The sequence below is a fragment of the Nematostella vectensis genome, chromosome 12, assembly GCF_932526225.1.
Source record: "Nematostella vectensis chromosome 12, jaNemVect1.1, whole genome shotgun sequence".
Taxonomy (NCBI): domain Eukaryota; kingdom Metazoa; phylum Cnidaria; class Anthozoa; order Actiniaria; family Edwardsiidae; genus Nematostella; species Nematostella vectensis.
Genome location: NC_064045.1, coordinates 14,010,771 through 14,031,847, shown reverse-complemented (window position 1 = coordinate 14,031,847; position 21,077 = coordinate 14,010,771). Strand labels below are relative to the sequence as shown.

The window sequence follows — 21,077 nt, the reverse complement described above, 5'->3', positions numbered from 1 at the left end:
CGGATCCAGGATCTCCAAAAAGGGGGGGCCGAAGCAAGGGTTTCAAGAAAGGGGGCGGATTCAATGTTCTCCCGTGTATTTCCCTATATTTTTTGTTATTTCGAAGCAAAATAAAAATCCGCCCCTGATAATTCAAGCTTGCGTCCCGATTCCCCTTTGTCTTAGGTAGGTGCTGTGTGTGTACCCGGGGGGGGGGGGGGGGGGTATGGGGGGGGGGCGAAGTCCTAGGTATCATATTAGTATTTGAAAATTCTTAATAAGAAATGGGGGGGGGGGGGGGGGGGGGCGCACCATATGCACCCTCCCCAAATAACTCTTTTGAATTCAATCTTTGAAATTAGGTTCAGGCGTGCATAGCTGGCGGAGCCTGTCGCATTTTTCCTCAGTTCTTCTTCTTTTATCTTTGTAAAAGATGTTTTGTGAATGTCACATTTTTAAATAACGGATTGACGAATAAACGAACTCAAATGAACTGAGCCAGTGAAATTAAGTGTCAGGTCAGCAGTCACACACGTGGCACATGCGCAGTTTCTCGCCGGTTGCACCATAGCTCTCGTGGTCCGAAAACATCACACGAAAAATTATCCAAAAATCACCATCAGATTAACAAAACCTGGGAAAATGGATCCACCACAGAACGCTCCCGACTCTTGGGATTCCATAGAAGATCCCGGGCCCGGAGACAGCGGGCAATCACTCGCGGCGGACTTCAATTCTTTAAACGTGAATGCTAAGCCATTCGTTCCCAATGTTAACGCACCTTCTTTTGTGCCTTCATTTCTCACCAAACCAGATCCAGTACCAGGTATTTTCACACCAATTTGGATCATGTCTTTATTCAATTTTATTTGTTGTGAGGTTTTTCTATGTTTGGTGGTCTTGTGTGCGTGTTTTAGCTGTCACGTGTTTATACATTTCATTGATTGAATCTTTGGAAAAATGAGAATTCCCACACGTGTCTCATTAGGCATTTTATTTCTACAGCAAGCATAAGCTCATTTGTTGTGATTTAATTGACAGCTCAAGAAGAAGCTAAAGAAAATGTCCAACAAGAGATGGAAGTGGAATATAAACAGAACGACCAAGGTACAAAATCCGAGAAAATAATGATAGATGTGACCCCTCCCCCCCCAACCCAATTGAGTTGGCCCTTGACCCCCCTCCCCCTTTCCGATGTTTGGAATTTTTTTAGCTTGACAAGATCCCTAAACAGAAATGAATTAGGACACTGGTATAATAACTACCACTGAGACGACAAACATCCTATTATTTATCAATCCTGTGCTAATCCACCCTAGGCCCATAGCCAGGATTTTGAGCGGGGTGGTTCATTTTTACATTTCAGCGGACCAAATTTCCGCTATACCAGTCCCCTCGCCTTGTATTTAAAATGTTATTAATATGGTGCTTTTTAACACATATCGATAATAATAAAGATAATTATTATAAAAAGATTTTTAGAGTCATTTTAAAGATATATTGATTTGCACGGTATATCTTCTGCCAGTTATATATTTTTGTTTGTTCTGAGCGGACCTTCAAGCCGCCTGGGGGGTTCGTCCAAACCCCCCGAACCCCCCCTGGCCACAGGCCTGCACCCTGTGTATAGTGCAAGTCTGTTAGCTCCAAAAGGAGGTTAAATCTATCATGTCTAATTCTAGATGTATTTAAATGGGGGACAAAGAACTTGGACAGGTCAAAAAGTAAAACCTTGAAATTGGGTCCAGCCTGAATGACATCACCATATCAAACATTCAAGCATGAATTGTATATTAAATACTGTTGGCTTGTGTAATCTGAGGGAGCTAAATTAAACCAAGACTATACAATAACTCCAGTTTTTTCTTTGTCATCAGAAGAAGAGGTGGTAGAGGATGCTCTTTCAGAAGAGGAAGATGGTAAGAATGCAGCGAGTGTCTATATATACATAAACATTTACGTTCGACATGACGGGAAAACCTGGGAAACGTGCAATTCCAGATAGAGAGAGAAGACACAATTTCTTACAATGGCTATAGGTTCCTTGTATTACGGACTGATTTTCAAAACACAAATAACGTGAGACCAAAGTGCACAAAACCAGATTTTGGCTTTTTAAGATAATTTTTCCTTGATCATCATTGCCCTATGTATCAGTTCAGGGATGAAAAGCTCAAATTTCGAAGACACTTTACAAAAAGTTGCATTAATTTAAAAAAAAGTCGCACTTGATATTTTATATGCTATAAGTTACTAAGTACTTAGAGAAATTCTCCGCCTTATTCGATGTGAAATGGGCTTATTTTAAGCGTCACATCATATTTTTTCGTCATGTCTGGATGTTTAGTATCGGTGCAAACTGAGATTGTCAAATGAGCATCAAGGCAGAAAGGTGCATACTTATATTAATAATTTGCAAGAATAAATGTGATAAATGAACTTATTGTCAAAATCATGCATTAGTGATCTTTAATGATAATCGTATAAGTTATTTTCTCAAAGTTTCTTTTTGCCAATTGCCACATTCATTTTGCGCTGACAATGTTTTCTAGAATAGCTATACATAAACTTAACAGTCTGTGCTTTTCTCTGGTAAGGGCTTATGCCTTTTTATTTTGAATTCTTGATTAAGTGCAGAGTGTTGTACCAGAAAGCAGTGTAAGAAATGTAGACAGCACCTAACTAATGAATGATGCTACAGTATGAAATTTTTAAATCATGGGAGACCAGCTGGGATCCAACAGAATCCGACGGGAGACGTTTGATTTGATCACATAAAATTAGCATCATAACACTTTTTTTACATTTACAAGGCTCATTATTTATAAGTCTTAGAACAGTTTTATATCTCTGTCAATTTTGGTGTGTCCTGGAAAGTTTTTTTTTTATATTTTGTGTCACTCACAGAAGAGGAAAGGCCAAAGCCTAAACCAGCCGCCATCAAGAAAAGAGTAGAAGTAGAAGAGGAGGGTAACGGGCTAGAGCATGTCAACATTATCTTCATTGGTCATGTTGGTAAGTGAAATCCAATGCTGGGGGGAGGTGTAAGGAAAGTGGCATGTGTGTGGGGGGTGGGGGGAGAGGCATAAGGATATTAACATGTGGGTGGGGGTACAGGGATGGTAACATATTGGTGTAAGTGGCTGGTAGGAAGGAGGGCCTATTGTTATTTCCAATTAAAAGGGGTCGTGTAGCAGCTCTCAGAAGATTTCACCTGATTGGATTGACAATCACACAGACAAAACAATGGGAAACAAAAAAATAGAAAGGAAATACAATAGAACAATGAGGTAATCCAGCCAATCCTGTTAGGCCTTACGAGCGGGCTGCTACATGACTGATAACAAGGGGGTTACATGAATTTGGCTTGAACTTTTTTGTGGGAGGATTGTAATGAGGGATAACTTTTTCATTTGCATTTTGTTGTTGTTGAAATCTTTGCCGTTATTTATTTTTTGGGGGGAGAATGTGTTTTTGTTTCAGTGGGAAACTTTGCCTGGGATTTTCTTGATTGTAAATAAATAACAAATTAAATTTTTGGGGGGGTACTACATTAAACCAACTGTTATTAGCATAAAGTTAAAGCCTTATTGAAAGCTATCACCAACTCCAGTGTCTTGCACTTTCTTACAAAGTGTCCATGATACTGAAGCAAGTGTGTTATGGATGTCCATGATACTGAAGCAAATGTGTTATGGATGTCTATGATACTGAAGAAAGTGTGTTATGGATGTCCATGATACGGAAGCAAGTGTGTTATTGATGTCTGTGATACTGAAGCAAGTGTGTTATGGATGTCTGTGATACTGAAGAAAGTGTGTTATGGATGTCTGTGATACTGAAGCAAGTGTGTTATGGATGTCTGTGATACTGAAGAAAGTGTGTTATGGATGTCTGTGATACTGAAGAAAGTGTGTTATGGATGTCCATGATACGGAAGCAAGTGTGTTATGGATGTCTGTGATACAGAAGCAAATGTGTTAAGGATGTCTGTGATACTGGAGCAAGTGTGTTATGGATGTCCATGATACAGAAGCAAATGTGTTATGGATGTCTGTGATACAGAAGCAAATGTGTTATGGATGTCTGTGATACTGGAGCAAGTGTGTTATGGATGTCCATGATACAGAAGCAAGTGTGTTATGGATGTCTGTGATACAGAAGCAAATGTGTTATGGATGTCTGTGATACAGAAGCAAATGTGTTATGGATGTCCATGATACGGAAGCAAGTGTGTTATGGATGTCTGTGATACAGAAGCAAATGTGTTATGGATGTCTGTGATACTGGAGCAAGTGTGTTATGGATGTCCATGATACAGAAGAAAGTGTGTTATGGATGTCCATGATACGGAAGCAAGTGTGTTATAGATGTCTGTGATACTGAAGCAAGTGTGTTATGTCCGTGTTGTACTTGGTTAATGCACTGAAAGATGTGTTTCCCACTGTACCACATGTGTATACACCTACTATTTCAAATATAATTGTTCTCAAGAATCCAGTAATATTGTGGCATGGGTTTTCCAAGTGCAACCTTGCTTGTAAAAGGTGAATATTCTAAAGTCATATTTCATGTTTTAGATGCTGGCAAATCAACCATTGGAGGGCATGTCATGTATGTATCACTATTACCTACTGGGCATAATTTATGTAATGTTGTGAAGACAACACAATGTATATGCCACAACTCAAGGGAAAAAGAAACAGAAGCATTGGAAATTTTCCCCATACTAGACCATTGACCAACAAAGAAATAAAAGCATTGGCAATATTCTCCTTTTTCAAAAAACCTGTATTTGTCTGTGGGCAAAATTGCTGATTAGGAATTGTGGTTTCTGTTACTCCAGGTATCTGACGGGTCAAGTTGATAAGAGAACACTGGAAAAGTATGAGAGGGAAGCAAAAGAGAAAAACAGAGAAACATGGTGAGTGAGAAGTTTTATTTTCAAATAGTCACCCTGCTCCAAATGCATGCATGGATCATACAAAGACACATGTCACCTGTACAAACAAGCAGATTTTTTTTGTCTGATGTTCTCGATTCGATAGCCTGGCTCTTGGTCACCAGGCCAATTGGCTTTGACTCAAGAATGTCAAAGCCCTATAGAGGGCATGCGTTGGCCGGGCTATCTGTCATCACCATCTAATAGATCAATAATCAAGGGAAGCACCTTAATTTTCTTTGTAAACAAGGCATTGTAATCTGGCAAGGATCCATGCGACAACAAAGAATATTAAGGATTTTGACGTTCAATCACAATCCACTTGACATGGATTACTTAAATATCAAAGAAACATCTTGAATGTCAAGTTCAGAACCCAACCTGCTACAGCTTACCCAACCTGATTCTTATTTAATCCCAATGAAGCAACATGGGTTCAATAGTGCAGTCTCATTTTCTATATACGAGGCAATGTTGGGTGTAATCACGTTTGGTTTGTGTGTCTCATGTATTATAATTCCACTGTATGTTGATGTATTTCCACTCCTACTTGTTACCCCAGGTACCTGTCTTGGGCGCTGGACACAAACCAGGAGGAGAGAGATAAGGTATGGTGACAGGAGTAAGCAAGGGAGCATGGCAGAATGTGTTTTATTTACCATGCTTTTGAGATTGTTACGAAAATAAACCACTTTGTTATGCAACGTTTCATGTGTGTTTGTTTTGTTTTGTATATCAGTCGCTCTGTTGGGGGTGTGGGGCTCGGATTATGAAGTGGATTATGTTTGTCGTACAACGCCCTAATGCTTTCAGAGAGAAAGAGAGTTACAGAAGAGGCTCACAATGCAGTTCGTGCATACTTTGTGGGCACTTCGTGCCGACACTACGCATATCCATTATCTTCGGGCAGATTATATGAACAAAGACTCTGTTGATGCGAAGATCACAGCTCCTGTTGACTCCCTTAACTTTGTTTGGTTCCATTTCCAGGGTAAAACAGTTGAAGTTGGAAGGGCAGCTTTTGACACAGATACAAAGCACTTTACGCTACTGGATGCCCCTGGACATAAAAGCTTTGTTCCCAACATGATCAGTGGTGCAGCACAAGCCGATCTGGGTGTACTGGTAAGGGTTATAGTGGGTATGTTACGGTTGCAGCAGAAGCACAAATTGACAGTTATTGGTACAAATTGACAGTTATTAATACAAATTGACAGTTATTAGTACAAATTGACAGTTATTAGTACAAATTGACAGTTATTGGTACAAATTGACAGTTATTAGTACAAATTGACAGTTATTAGTACAAATTGACAGTTATTAGTACAAATTGACAGTTATTGGTACAAATTGACAGTTATTAGTACAAATTGACAGTTATTAGTACAAATTGACAGTTATTAGTACAAATTGACAGTTATTGGTACAAATTGACAGTTATTAGTACAAATTGACAGTTATTAGTACAAATTGACAGTTATTAGTACAAATTGACAGTTATTAGTACAAATTGACAGTTATTAGTACAAATTGACAGTTATTGGTACAAATTGACAGTTATTAGTACAAATTGACAGTTATTGGTACAAATTGACAGTTATTAGTACAAATTGACAGTTATTAGTACAAATTGACAGTTATTAGTACAAATTGACAGTTATTGGTACAAATTGACAGTTATTAGTACAAATTGACAGTTATTAGTACAAATTGACAGTTATTAGTACAAATTGACAGTTATTGGTACAAATTGACAGTTATTGGTACAAATTGACAGTTATTAGTACAAATTGACAGTTATTAGTACAAATTGACAGTTATTAGTACAAATTGACAGTTATTAGTACAAATTGGCAGTTATTAGTACAAATTGACAGTTATTAGTACAAATTGACAGTTATTAGTACAAATTGACAGTTATTAGTACAAATTGACAGTTATTAGTACAAATTGACAGTTATTAGTACAAATTGACAGTTATTAGTACAAATTGACAGTTATTAGTACAAATTGACAGTTATTAGTACAAATTGACAGTTATTAGCACAAATTGACAGTTATTAGCACAAATTGACAGTTATTAGTACAAATTGACAGTTATTAGTACAAATTGACAGTTATTAGTACAAATTCACAGTTATTAGTACAAATTGACAGTTATTAGTACAAATTGGCACTCAACTAACCCTAAATGTACAGACATGTGGATTTCTGGAAATCCATGCTTAGGACAGAAATAACAAGCACTATAAAAAAATTATTTTATTATTCCTAAATCTTTCCAAAGGATTTGTTTGAGTCATCAGAGAGCTAAATCTGTAGTTTTACAACCATCCATGTTTACGAATCCTTGTCTTGTGTGAGACTACACCACCCTTATACCCAGTTTATTAACTGCCCAAATGTATGTACTATTTCACACTTAAGACACCAGTTTAAGTAATTAAGCACTTCTCAATACAATAAATATTTTTGTTTCTTTGTGGTAAAAAAATTATGAATTGTAAACAAATCAAATTATCTGTACTGTCCATTTATCTATGTATCTGCCTATGTTCTTTCCTACTCTATCTTTATCTTCCACATGTTTATGACATTGTTTCAATTTTTCCATTGCTGATACAGTAGTTTGAAATGAATGCAAATACCTTTTTCTGTTGCTTGGTTCCTACATATAGTATTCATAAAGCCCCCAATGAGTCCAAAGCTCTCTGCTTTATACTGATCAAACTAGTGTATGTTATACAGTCTAGTGTTAGTGCTGTCAGAAGCGGATCTAGGGGGAGGGTTTAGGGGGTTTAAACCCCCTTTTGGGCTTCCAAAAAGCCATATGTATTTAACAACAAAAATTCCCCCCCCCCCTTTGTCACTGAGTCAAACCCCCCCTTCAGCATAAAGCTAGATCCGCCCCTGGATGTCAGAGGAAATGTTTATCTACAAGATTATGTTTTTACCTCTCAGGTTATCTCCGCTCGTAAAGGAGAATTTGAAACAGGATTTGAAAGAGGAGGGCAAACGAGGTAAGATGTAGATGAAATCAAGCAATGTGTGTTTTATATTCAGAAATCAGAATTATTGGCAAGAAGTGGAGGTAATGGGTAGCAAAATAGGTTTGGAAGCATAGATTGGGGAAGTGGGTAGCATAGACTTGAATAATATGTTTTATTATATAAAACTCAGGAACCTCGCAAGAACAAGCAATTTGATTGGTTGAGAAACTCGGAATATAATGCAATATACACCTCCTAGGAGGTGGGTATTTTCCAAATCCCTAAATCAAGCAAAATGGCCTGTGTAACGGCTGATTTGCAAGTGTTTCCGAGAAAAAAAATTGCTCTAAAGCTAGTTTTATATACTAAAACAATTATACCATTTCCATTTCGGCAGATAGTGGCTTTAAAAATATCTACCTCAATGGAAATGGTATAATTGTTAGAATGGCAATATGTAGGAAAATTCAGAATTAAGTTAAACTGCATTACACAGAGAAGTTAATTAGGTTATTTATAGTCTATAATCATAATTCATTTATAATGAATATACTGTGCATGAAGGAGTTCTAGCAGAAGGTTTTCTATAAATCTGAAGCTATTGTTTTCTATTGCCAGAGAGCATGCCATGTTGGCCAAGACAGCAGGCGTTAAACATCTAGTGATCCTTGTCAACAAGATGGATGATCCGACAGTGAAGTGGAATGAGGAAAGGTAGGTCATCTGACAAGTCTTGCTACTCTTTTCGTTTGCTTTTAAGAGGTTGTGAATGTTGTTATTTAAAATGTTGTTTTTCTGTAGATATGAAGAAATAAAAGTAAAACTTACCCCTTTTTTGAAGAAGGTTGGATTCAACCCTAAGACAGGTAAGGACATAGACTATGCAGTACACTGCACCTAACTAGGACACCCACCTAAGAAGGACACCCACCTAACTAGGACACCCACCTAACTAGGACACCCACCTCACTAGGACACCCACCTAACTAGGACACCCACCTAAGAAGGACACCCACCTAACTAGGACACCCACCTCACTAGGCGCCCACCTCACTAGGACACCCACCTAACTAGGACACCCACCTCACTAGGACACCCACCTAACAAGGACACCCACCTAACTAGGACACCCACCTAACTAGGACACCCACCTTACTAGGACACCCACCTCACTAGGACACCCACCTCACTAGGACACCCACCTAACAAGGACACCCACCTTACTAGGACACCCACCTCACTAGGACACCCACCTCACTAGGACACCCACCTAACAAGGACACCCACCTAACAAGGACACCCACCTAACTAGGACACCCACCTTACTAGGACACCCACCTCACTAGGACACCCACCTCACTAGGACACCCACCTAACAAGGATAGTTATCCCATCTAACTAAGATACCTTGTTATTAAGAACACTGACCTGACACCTCATTACTTAATAAGGACACCCACCTGGTTATTAAGGACACCCACCCAATAAGGACACTGCTTTTGTTTTGCATTAAAAATAATGAGATTGTTAGGTAATTCACCATGGTACGATAATAACATATCTCATTTTGCTCATTTCAGATATCATGTACATGCCATGCTCAGGGCTCACAGGAGCTAATTTAAAAGAGCCCTTAGACCCCCAAGTGTGTCCTTGGTACAGGTAAGAATTAGAAAGTAGCAGGTACATCAGCCCTGCACAGAGGTGGGGTAAAAAAATCTATTATAGAAATTTTCGGGGAGGGGCGTGTCAGATAATGCTGATAAAAAGTGAAAAAATCCATGATAGAAATGGGCAAGTGTAGGGATGTGGGGTGTCAGATAACGCAGGTGAAGCGTAACAAAATCCATGATAGAAATGGGTGGGTGTGGGGATGTGTGGTGTCAGATAACGCAGATGAAGCGTAAAAAAATCCATGATAGAAATGGGCAAGTGTGGGGATGTGTGGTGTCAGATAATGCAGATGAAGTTTAAAAAAATCCATGATAGAAATGGGCAAGTGTGGGGATGTGGGGTGTCAGATAACGTAGATGAAGCGTAAAAAAAATCCATGATAGAAGTGGGTAAGTGTGGGGATGTGGAGTGTAAGATAATGCAGATGAAGCGTAAAAAAATCCATGATAGAAATGGGTGGGTGTGGGGATCTGTGGTGTCAGATAATGCAGATAAAGCGTAAAAAAATCCATGATAGAAATTGGTAAGTGTGGGGATGTGGGGTGTCACATAATGCAGATGAAGCATAAAAAAATCCATGATAGAAATGGGCAAGTGTGGGGATGTGGAGTGTCAGATAACGCAGATGAAGCGTAAAAAAATCCATGATAGAAATGGGCAAGTGTGGGGATGTGTGGTGTCAGATAATGCAGATGAAGCGTAAAAAAATCCATGATAGAAATGGGCAAGTGTGGGGATGTGGGGTGTCAGATAATGCAGATGAAGCGTAAAAAAATCCATGATAAAAATGGGCAAGTGTGGGGATGTGGAGTGTCAGATAACGCAGATGAAGCGTAAAAAAACCATGATAGAAATGGGCAAGTGTGGGGATGTGTGGTGTCAGATAATGCAGATGAAGCAAAAAAAAATCCATGATAGAAATGGGCAAGTGTGGGGATGTGGGGTGTCATATAATGCAGATAAAGCGTAAAAAAATCCATGATAGAAATGGGCAAGTGTGGGGATGTGGGGTGTCAGATAACGCAGATGAAGCATAAAAAAATCCATGATAGAAATGGGTGGGTGTGGGGATGTGGAGTGTCAGATAACGCAGATGAAGCGTAAAAAAATCCATGATAGAAATGGGCAAGTGTGGGGATGTGGGGTGTCAGATAACGCAGATGAAGCGTAAAAAAATCCATGATAGAAATGGGTGGGTGTGGGGATCTGTGGTGTCAGATAATGCAGATAAAGCGTAAAAAAATCCATGATAGAAATGGGCAAGTGTGGGGATGTGGGGTGTCAGATAACGCAGATGAAGCGTAAAAAAATCCATGATAGAAATGGGTGGGTGTGGGGATGTGGAGTGTCAGATAATGCAGATAAAGCGTAAAAAAATCCATGATAGAAATGGGCAAGTGTGGGGATGTGTGGTGTCAGATAATGCAGATGAAGCGTAACAAAATCCATGATAGAAATGGGCAAGTGTGGGGATGTGAGGTGTCAGATGACGCAGATGAAGCGTAAAAAAAACATGATAGAAATGGGCAAGTGTGGGGATGTGTGGTGTCAGATAATGCAGATGAAGCGTAAAAAAATCCATGATAGAAATGGGCAAGTGTGGGGATGTGTGGTGTCAGATAATGCAGATGAAGCGTAAAAAAATCCATGATAAAAATGGGTGGGTGTGGGGATGTGTGGTGTCATATAATGCAGATAAAGCGTAAAAAAATCCATGATAGAAATGGGCAAGTGTGGGGATGTGGGGTGTCATATAATGCAGATAAAGCGTAAAAAAATCCATGATAGAAATGGGCAAGTGTGGGGATGTGGGATGTCACATAATGCAGATGAAGCGTAAAAAATCCATGATAGAAATGGGCAAGTGTGGGGATGTGGGGTGTCAGATAACGCAGATGAAGCATAAAAAAATCCATGATAGAAATGGGTGGGTGTGGGGATGTGAGGGGTCAGATAACGCAGATGAAGCGTAAAAAAATATGATAGAAATGGGCAAGTGTGGGGATGTGGGGTGTCAGATAACGCAGATGAAGCGTAAAAAAAACATGATAGAAATGGGCAAGTGTGGGGATGTGGGGTGTCAGATAACGCAGATGAAGCATAAAAAAATCCATGATAGAAATGGGCAAGTGTGGGGATGTGGGGTGTCAGATAATGCAGATGAAGCGTAAAAAAACCATGATAGAAATGGGCAAGTGTGGGGATGTGGGGTGTCAGATAATGCAGATGAAGCGTAAAAAAACCATGATAGAAATGGGCAAGTGTGGGGATGTCGGGTGTCAGATAACGCAGATGAAGCGTAAAAAAACCATGATAGAAATGGGCAAGTGTGGGGATGTGGGGTGTCAGATAACGCAGATGAAGCGTAAAAAAACCATGATAGAAATGGGCAAGTGTGGGGATGTCGGGTGTCAGATAACGCAGATGAAGCGTAAAAAAAACATGATAGAAATGGGCAAGTGTGGGGATGTGTGGTGTCACATAATGCAGATGAAGCGTAAAAAACCATGATAGAAATTGGTGGGTGTGGGGGTGTTGGAAACACTGACAAAGGGTGAGAAAACCTCTGATAGAAACTGGACAGTGGGGCAAGGGGGCTGGTAAGAATGAAAGGAATTAGATAAAGAGTATGCTGAATAGTCTCGCAAACTCTAGTATTATTAATAGTCTCCCAAACTCTAGTATGCTGAGTAGTCTCCCAAACTCTAGTATGCTGAGTAGTCTCCCAAACTCTAGTATGCTGAGTAGTCTCCCAAACTCTAGTATGCTGAATAGTCTCCCAAACTCTAGTATGCTGAGTAGTCTCCCAAACTCTAGTATGCTGAGTAGTCTCCCAAACTCTAGTATGCTGAGTAGTCTCCCAAACTCTAGTATGCTGAATAGTCTCCCAAACTCTAGTATGCTGAATAGTCTCCCAAACTCTAGTATGCTGAGTAGTCTCCCAAACTCTAGTATGCTGAATAGTCTCCCAAACTCTAGTATGCTGAATAGTCTCCCAAACTCTAGTATGCTGAATAGTCTCCCAAACTCTAGTATGCTGAGTAGTCTCCCAAACTCTAGTATGCTGAATAGTCTCCCAAACTCTAGTATGCTGAATAGTCTCCCAAACTCTAGTATGCTGAATAGTCTCCCAAACTCTAGTATGATGAATAGTCTCCCAAACTCTAGTATGATGAATAGTCTCCCAAACTCTAGTATGCTGAATAGTCTCCCAAACTCTAGTATGCTGAGTAGTCTCCCAAACTCTAGTATGCTGAATAGTCTCCCAAACTCTAGTATGCTGAGTAGTCTCCCAAACTCTAGTATGCTGAGTAGTCTCCCAAACTCTAGTATGCTGAATAGTCTCCCAAACTCTAGTATGCTGAATAGTCTCCCAAACTCTAGTATGCTGAATAGTCTCCCAAACTCTAGTATGCTGAATAGTCTCCCAAACTCTAGTATGCTGAATAGTCTCCCAAACTCTAGTATGCTGAATAGTCTCCCAAACTCTAGTTTGCTGAATAGTCTCGCAAACTCTGACAGAAATCTGGGGAGAGAGGTGGGGAACTATTAATCATTCAATCAATCATTTTCCTTTATTTAAAGAGGGTGAAACTTGAGCTATTCTAATCATATAAGCAGGTATTGATGTTTTGAAAGAGGAGAAAAGAAAAGGGAAGAAATCCATTTTCTTTGTTTGTTTTGTTTACTGTTTTTACCACCCCCTAAGATTAGACTGCATGCTTCACAATCCTTCTTCATCTCACAGATTGAAATAGCTGCATTCTGCCATTGTGTGTGACCATGAATTGCTTATTTTTATGCAGTGGTAAACCATTTTTGAAATACATCGATCAGCTTCCATCCCTGACAAGATCTGTGGATGGTCCTGTCAGGCTCCCCATTGCTGATAAATACAGGGTAAGAACTAGTAGATCTGGTCATTCCTGTTTACAAAACTTGTTAGTCTAGTAATGAGAATCAAGTCAAACAGGTCAACACAACTGGTTCTGTCGACACATCAATAAAATTAACCACCAATACAAGTTGACCCTGTTGATAGAACTGTCTAAACTTTCAATCAAAACTGGTTTAACAAGTTAATAGAAGTAGTCAAACGGTCCATACAGTAGTTTAGAGAAAAATAAAGGGCCCTATACAAGCCCCCTCCTCTGGATGTTTGACTGTCTCCATCCAAACAGAAAGTAGATTATTTTTGTTTTGTTAGTGGGCATCTCTTTAAAATAATATTTTTGAGAAGGCTGATGCCCTGCAAATATAAAGCATGTTTACATGTTATATATGTCACACATTGTTTGGGTGTGAATGTCTACATAAACACACAAGCTTTCCCTCCCCCGGGGCTTCTATAGGTTGTGTGGCACTGTCTGACTTATATTATGTATATTACAGGACATGGGAACCATTGTTCTTGGAAAAGTGGAGTCGGGTACAATAAACAAGGGACAGACACTTGTTCTTATGCCCAACAAGGTACATAAATATCAACTCATACATTCAATGAATATCAAACAAGGTAGATATGAACTCATACATTCAATGAATATCAAACAAGGTAGATATGAACTCATACATTCAATGAATATCACACAAGGTAGATATGAACTCATACATTCATTTGATATCAAACAAGGTAGATATGAACTCATACATTCATTTGATATCAAACAAGGTAGATATGAACTCATACATTCATTTGATATCAAACAAGGTAGATATGAACTCATTCATTCACTTGATATCAAACAAGGTAGATATGAACTCATACATTCATTTGATATCAAACAAGGTAGATATGAACTCATACATTCAATGAATATCAAACAAGGTAGATATGAACTCATACATTCATTTGATATCAAACAAGGTAGATATGAACTCATACATTCATTTGATATCAAACAAGGTAGATATGAACTCATTCATTCACTTGATATCAAACAAGGTAGATATGAACTCATACATTCAATGAATATCAAACAAGGTAGATATGAACTCATACATTCATTTGATATCAAACAAGGTAGATATGAACTCATACATTCATTTGATATCAAACAAGGTAGATATGAACTCATACATTCATTTGATATCAAACAAGGTAGATATGAACTCATTCATTCACTTGATATCAAACAAGGTAGATATGAACTCATACATTCACTTGATATCAAACAAGGTAGATATGAACTCATACATTCAATAAATATCAAACAAGGTAGGTATGAACTCATACATTCAATGAATATCAAACAAGGTAGATATGAACTCATACATTCATTTGATATCAAACAAGGTAGATATGAACTCATACATTCATTTGATATCAAACAAGGTAGATATGAACTCATACATTCATTTGATATCAAACAAGGTAGATATGAACTCATTCATTCACTTGATATCAAACAAGGTAGATATGAACTCATACATTCACTTGATATCAAACAAGGTAGATATGAACTCATACATTCATTTGATATCAAACAAGGTAGATATGAACTCATTCATTCACTTGATATCAAACAAGGTAGATATGAACTCATACATTCACTTGATATCAAACAAGGTAGATATGAACTTATTCATTCACTTGATATCAAACAAGGTAGATATGAACTCCTACATTCAATTAATATCAAACAAGGTAGATATGAACTCATACATTCAATTAATATCAAACAAGGTAGATATGAACTCATACATTCACTTGATATCAAACAAGGTAGATATGAACTTATTCATTCACTTGATATCAAACAAGGTAGATATGAACTCATACATTCAATTAATATCAAACAAGGTAGATATGAACTCATACATTCAGTTAATATCAAACAAGGTAGATATGAATTCGTACCTTCACTTGATATCAAACAAGGTAGATATGAACTCATACATTCACTTGATATCAAACAAGGTAGATATGAACTCATACATTCACTTGATATCAAATTGTAGATATGAATTCGTACATTCACTTGATATCAAACAAGGTAGATATGAACTCATACATTCACTTGATATCAAACAAGGTAGATATGAACTCATTCATCCACTTGATATCAAACAAGGTAGATATGAACTCATACATTCAATTAATATCAAACAAGGTAGATATGAACTCATACATTCAATTAATATCAAACAAGGTAGATATGAACTCATACATTCACTTGATATCAAACAAGGTAGATATGAACTCATACATTCACTTGATATCAAACAAGGTAGATATGAACTCATTCATTCACTTGATATCAAACAAGGTAGATATGAACTCATGCATTCAATTAATATCAAACAAGGTAGATATGAACTCATACATTCACTTGATATCAAACAAGGTAGATATGAACTCATACATTCACTTGATATCAAACAAGGTAGATATGAACTTATTCATCCACTTGATATCAAACAAGGTAGATATGAACTCATACATTCAATTAATATCAAACAAGGTAGATATGAACTCATACATTCAATTAATATCAAACAAGGTAGATATGAACTCATTCATTCACTTGATATCAAACAAGGTAGATATGAACTCATACTTTCAATTAATATCAAAACAAGGTAGATATGAACTCATACATTCACTTGATATCAAACAAGGTAGATATGAACTCATACATTCACTTGATATCAAACAAGGTAGATATGAACTTATTCATCCACTTGATATCAAACAAGGTAGATATGAACTCATACATTCAATTGATATCAAACAAGGTAGATATGAACTCATACATTCAATTAATATCAAACAAGGTAGATATGAACTCATACATTCACTTGATATCAAACAAGGTAGATATGAACTCGTACATTCACTTGATATCAAACAAGGTAGATATGAACTCGTACATTCACTTGATATTAAACAAGGTAGATCTGAACTCATACATTCACTTGATATCAAACAAGGTAGATATGGACTCTTACATTCACTTGATATCAAACAAGGTAGATATGGACTCTTACATTCACTTGATATCAAACAAGGTAGATATGAACACTCATTTAGCACACTAGGTAACCTTGGCAAACTAAAAACTGCTAGAAATTTGAGAAAGCATACAATATAAAGTAGAAAACACGTTTAAAATTGCTAAGAAATCTCTTCTGACAAAATCAAATTCCCATGTAGATAAGTTAACAAACTTAACTGAACTTAACAAATATAACGGAATTTTATTCTCAGGTCAATGTCGAGCTGACGACAGTCATCTATGACGAGGAAGAAATGACAAGTGCCAGGGCGGGGGATAACGTCAAGTTAAGGCTGAAGGGTGTTGAAGAAGAAGTAAGTGTCTGTATCTTCAGTTTGCTAACGTGTACCCTCCAACGCAGAGCTCGGCAGAAAACTCTGCGCAAGAGGGTTGCTAACGTGTACCCTCCAACGCAGAGCTCGGCAGAAAACTCTGTGCAAGAGGGTTGCTAACGTGTACCCTCCAACGCAGAGCTCGGCAGAAAACTCTGCGCAAGAGGGTTGCTAAAGTGTACCCTCCAACGCAGAGCTCGGCAGAAAACTCTGTGCAAGAGGGTTGCTAACGTGTACCCTCCAACGCAGAGCTCGGCAGAAAACTATGTGCAAGAGGGTTGCTAACGTGTACCCTCCAACGCAGAGCTCGGCAGAAAACTCTGCGCAAGAGGGTTGCTAAAGTGTACCCTCCAACGCAGAGCTCGGCAGAAAACTCTGCGCAAGAGGGTTGCTAACGTGTATCCTCCAACGCAGAGCTCGGCAGAAAACTCTGTGCAAGAGGGTTGCTAAAGTGTTCCCTCCAACGCAGAGCTCGGCAGAAAACTGTGTGCAAGAGGGTTGCTAACGTGTATCCTCCAACGCAGAGCTCGGCAGAAAACTCTGTGCAAGAGGGTTGCTAACGTGTACCCTCCAACGCAGAGCTCGGCAGAAAACTCTGTGCAAGAGGGTTGCTAACGTGTACCCTCCAACGCAGAGCTCGGCAGAAAACTCTGCGCAAGAGGGTTGCTAACGTGGTGGCTGGGGTAACCCTAACCAACCCTTCCTACTATCCTTTATTTGTACTCTGAGGTTGCACGATAGGACAATACAGCTGTACTACAGGTTTTCATGATTCACATAACTAGAAATTCTTCCAAAATCAATAAAACTTTGGGATCCGTAGATACTAGTTTTGGGTCATTTTCACTTTGATAACCCAAATTCTCTTTTTATTTTGGAATTTTCATTTCCACAGTTTATCCCTTTTTCAGTGCATTAGAAAACACCTTGTTTTCTTGTTTCAGGATGTCTCGCCCGGGTTTGTTCTCTGCTCCCCTCATAACCTGTGCCACACTGTGCGTACGTTCGACGCTCAAGTGGTGATCCTGGAGCACAAGTCCATCATTTGTGCTGGGTACAGTGCAGTGCTACACATACATAACGTGGTCGAGGAAGTCTCATTCTTGGTAAGTTCACTGAGACTGCACTGTTATTGTTTCTTATTCTTTAACCCATTGATCCCTTAATCGCCGTGAACCGACCGTGAGAAGTACACACAAAACATTCATAAAATGCCAAAAAGAAATTTATCAAGATACTCAGGCATCAGTAATCTAGGGGATAAATTGTCTTGAAGATGAAAAAAGCCCAAACTGTTGTGATCTCGTACCAGAACAATGAATACAATACACCAAAAACTGTCGAGTCGAATTCCAGTTTTTGGTGTATTGTCTTGAAGATGGATATGCATCCAAACAAGGTGAAAGTGTCTATTGCTCAGCCAAATAATGGTTTATAGAAACATTTAAAATCCACACTGTATGTTTAGGAGTGTCGATTGTGTATTAGATAATTATTTTATTCTCCAGTCAGAGCCAAACTAGATAAATAATCCCTAAATAATACCTATACATCCACCACTGCTTGCAAACATCTATAAGCACAGCATTCTTTATGCCCTAGGGCTTAATATAATTTTGATAAAAAAAAATCAAGCAATCGTCAACGTACACCGATTCAGTGCAACCACGAGACATGAGAGCAAAGACGAAAAGCACTGTTGGAAAGCTTCGATACTGCTGACTAAGTACTGCGTTTTTTGTTTTTTTTGTTTTTTACTTTGTTCCGTTACCTCCTTTTAGGAATTCTGCTAAAAAAATAGCCAGGAGTCAGTAAGTTAAGCCAACTGTAACCTTCCAGGCTCCATCAGCTTATTGACCTCATTTGTTCTGCTCCTGAACAGACGCTTATTGCCCTGATCGATAAAAAGACAGGGAAGAAGGGCCAGACCCGGCCACGGTTCATCAAACAGGACCAGATCGCCATCGCTCGACTTGAAACACAAGGCGTCATCTGCATTGAGAAATTCTCAGACTTCCAGCAAATGGGCCGCTTTACTCTACGAGATGAAGGTAAGGGCGAGAGACTTGTGATCAAATATCCAGACAAATTTAGGTAAAATCCTTTGACAGGAATAATGATGGGAATTCTATAGAGGGTGTTCGTTACTACCCCTATAAATTACTGCTTTTACGGCTGCAGATGCCGAGTCTTGAGTTTTTTTAAAGAACTAAGCACAGAAGCGTTTTCTACACCTCGCTCTTTAAATGTCTAAACTCAAGACCCCTAAAGATCAAGATCCTTACAAATGGGGGGATGACTTGTTGAATGCTACCACACCTCTATATCCTCCACCCCAAATCCCACGCCCTTTCTCTTAGATGTAATTGTTTGTGAACAGCAAGTACATTTATATTTTCGAATGTATGCTACCAATTTATATAATTTTAAAGGGAGGGAATTATGGAATGGACGGGTGTAGGGGAGCTGGTGGTCCACCTTGTCACTACCCAACCTTTTTTTCCTATTCCCTTTTTACTGCTTTCGTAATCATGATTATTATTTTTCTTTTAGGACATACAATCGCCATTGGAAAAGTCCTCAAGCTAATTTCTTAAATATTTTGTCATCGCAAAGTGTAAAAAGTATGAACTGAGAAAGACATTAAAGGCCGCCAAATATAATGACAAACTGGTGAATCGAGGAAGAACACCTAGTGAGGCTAACGTTAAAACCGGATGTTGGCGTCATAAGCAACAAAAAGACTGTGGCATGGTGACTCTAACACATGAATGGCTACTTCCGGTTGAACTGCTAAAGTCGCGTGACGTGCTCGTGTGTTGGGCATTTTAGCTGCAGAAGTCACGTGATGTGCTCGTGTGATGGTCATTAGTACGTCGCCATATATGGATGATCTGCATGTGCCGATTAACATGACGTAAGATACAACCAATCGACTCACATGCATCACAGCAAAAGCACGTGAGTGGCCCGTGCTGCAGAATGTCTGTCCGCGTGTATCAGACATAGGCTTGATTTACAGCCGTCGTTACAGCGGGCTCACATAAACGAGCTGGAAATCGAGCGTAGTATCAGACACAGAGTCATGCAAGTCTCGTGAAAGACTCGTGCGAGAACTATTGGTTTTGTTAGTTTCAGGCAAACACACGTGACTGGTTATGTGCGATATACAGCATCACGTGTATAGCTCAAGTTAGCCGTCACTATTCTGGTAAAATAATAAAAAAGAAGAAGCCAGCATCAAAGAGGTTTTGAAATTGTGCTCTAGTCAGGCGGCGGCATTGTTGAGGAAGCAAGGAGCATTGGTTTATTTGGGTTGGACTTGTACCCAACCCCCTTACCCGAAATCGTATCCGAAATTTCCAGAGGAGGGGGGGGGGAGTTGTTGGTCTGAGAACTTTCCTTGCATTTTTTGTGCAATCTGTACCTCCCTCAATAAAACAAATAAATACAACAAACGGATATATAAATAAATGCACTTATGTAAAGATGTCTTTATTTACTTTGTACATAAATGCATCTGAAAGTAATTCTCAAATGCGCCCAAACCGGGGGCCTAAGTACAACTCACTCTTAATCACTACAGCATACCAACAAACGACTCAAAATTTCATTGAATGTCAAACACAATGTCCACCTTCATAATTTGGCCTTCACGTGAAAACAGGACTTGCAGCAGTGGCTCAAGCAACTGGTACTCGAACTTAGCTTTAAGGAGGTTAAAGAAATTTTTTAGCAGACAGCTCTGAAAAACTTGATTTTCTGTAGAACACATTCAATCGACCCTTAGAAAAATGCATAGTAGTTTAAAATCCTTGTTCCATCATAATATTTTTGTAGGAATGCGCTAAGCCAAGAGTCTTGTCTATTTGCCTGCCATCTTGTTGAGTGCAGAACCGGCTTTGAACCAGCCTATTTGTGCATCGTTCATGGTGTGGTTAAGTGTGATAGTAGAGCTTGATCCATCTTTGCGTGTGATCACACACTCGACCGGCTATGGAGGAAAGAAAAGAAGAATTTTCAAAATAGTAAAGGGTGTTGACATGTTCTCTTGTAAGTAGCAAATAAGCATAAGTAAAAACAAAATAGGTTTCAAAAAATTATCGTAACCCATAAACTAGTGCGGGTTACCATACATCGGTCAATCAAAATACCCAAATAT

At 38.8% G+C, this 21,077-nt stretch overlaps 2 protein-coding genes across 2 annotated transcripts in view; one reads left to right on the top strand and one right to left on the bottom strand.

The window, feature by feature from the left end:
- Window positions 1-505: 505 nt before the first annotated feature.
- Window positions 506-20,403, top strand: LOC5520251 (eukaryotic peptide chain release factor GTP-binding subunit ERF3A). Its single transcript, XM_001640047.3, has 18 exons — window positions 506-805; window positions 1,021-1,086; window positions 1,857-1,898; window positions 2,887-2,994; window positions 4,560-4,593; window positions 4,826-4,903; window positions 5,484-5,529; window positions 5,912-6,046; window positions 7,883-7,941; window positions 8,530-8,625; window positions 8,713-8,777; window positions 9,492-9,573; window positions 13,392-13,485; window positions 13,978-14,058; window positions 16,796-16,897; window positions 17,860-18,021; window positions 18,798-18,966; window positions 19,469-20,403. Exons 1-18 carry the CDS (start codon window positions 622-624, stop codon window positions 19,510-19,512), a joined length of 1,647 nt encoding a protein of 548 aa, XP_001640097.3. The 5' UTR covers window positions 506-621; the 3' UTR covers window positions 19,513-20,403.
- The window catches only part of LOC5520250 (aconitate hydratase, mitochondrial-like), a 31,352-nt gene continuing 30,669 nt past the window's right edge, over window positions 20,395-21,077 (bottom strand). The window contains exon 24 of the mRNA XM_048719340.1: window positions 20,395-20,909. Within this exon, the coding sequence (XP_048575297.1) occupies window positions 20,781-20,909 (129 nt within the window). The 3' untranslated portion in view covers window positions 20,395-20,780. The remainder of the gene's footprint in view (window positions 20,910-21,077) is intronic.

Bases quoted from the DNA above. Each gene is read 5' to 3' on its own strand.
- LOC5520251 (XM_001640047.3), top strand. From the start codon at position 622: ATGGATCCACCACAGAACGCTCCCGACTCTTGGGATTCCATAGAAGAT. The intron at 6,047-7,882 runs GTAAGGGTTATA...TTTACCTCTCAG, and splicing joins AAGCCGATCTGGGTGTACTG to GTTATCTCCGCTCGTAAAGG. The intron at 18,967-19,468 runs GTAAGGGCGAGA...TTTTTCTTTTAG, and splicing joins CTTTACTCTACGAGATGAAG to GACATACAATCGCCATTGGA.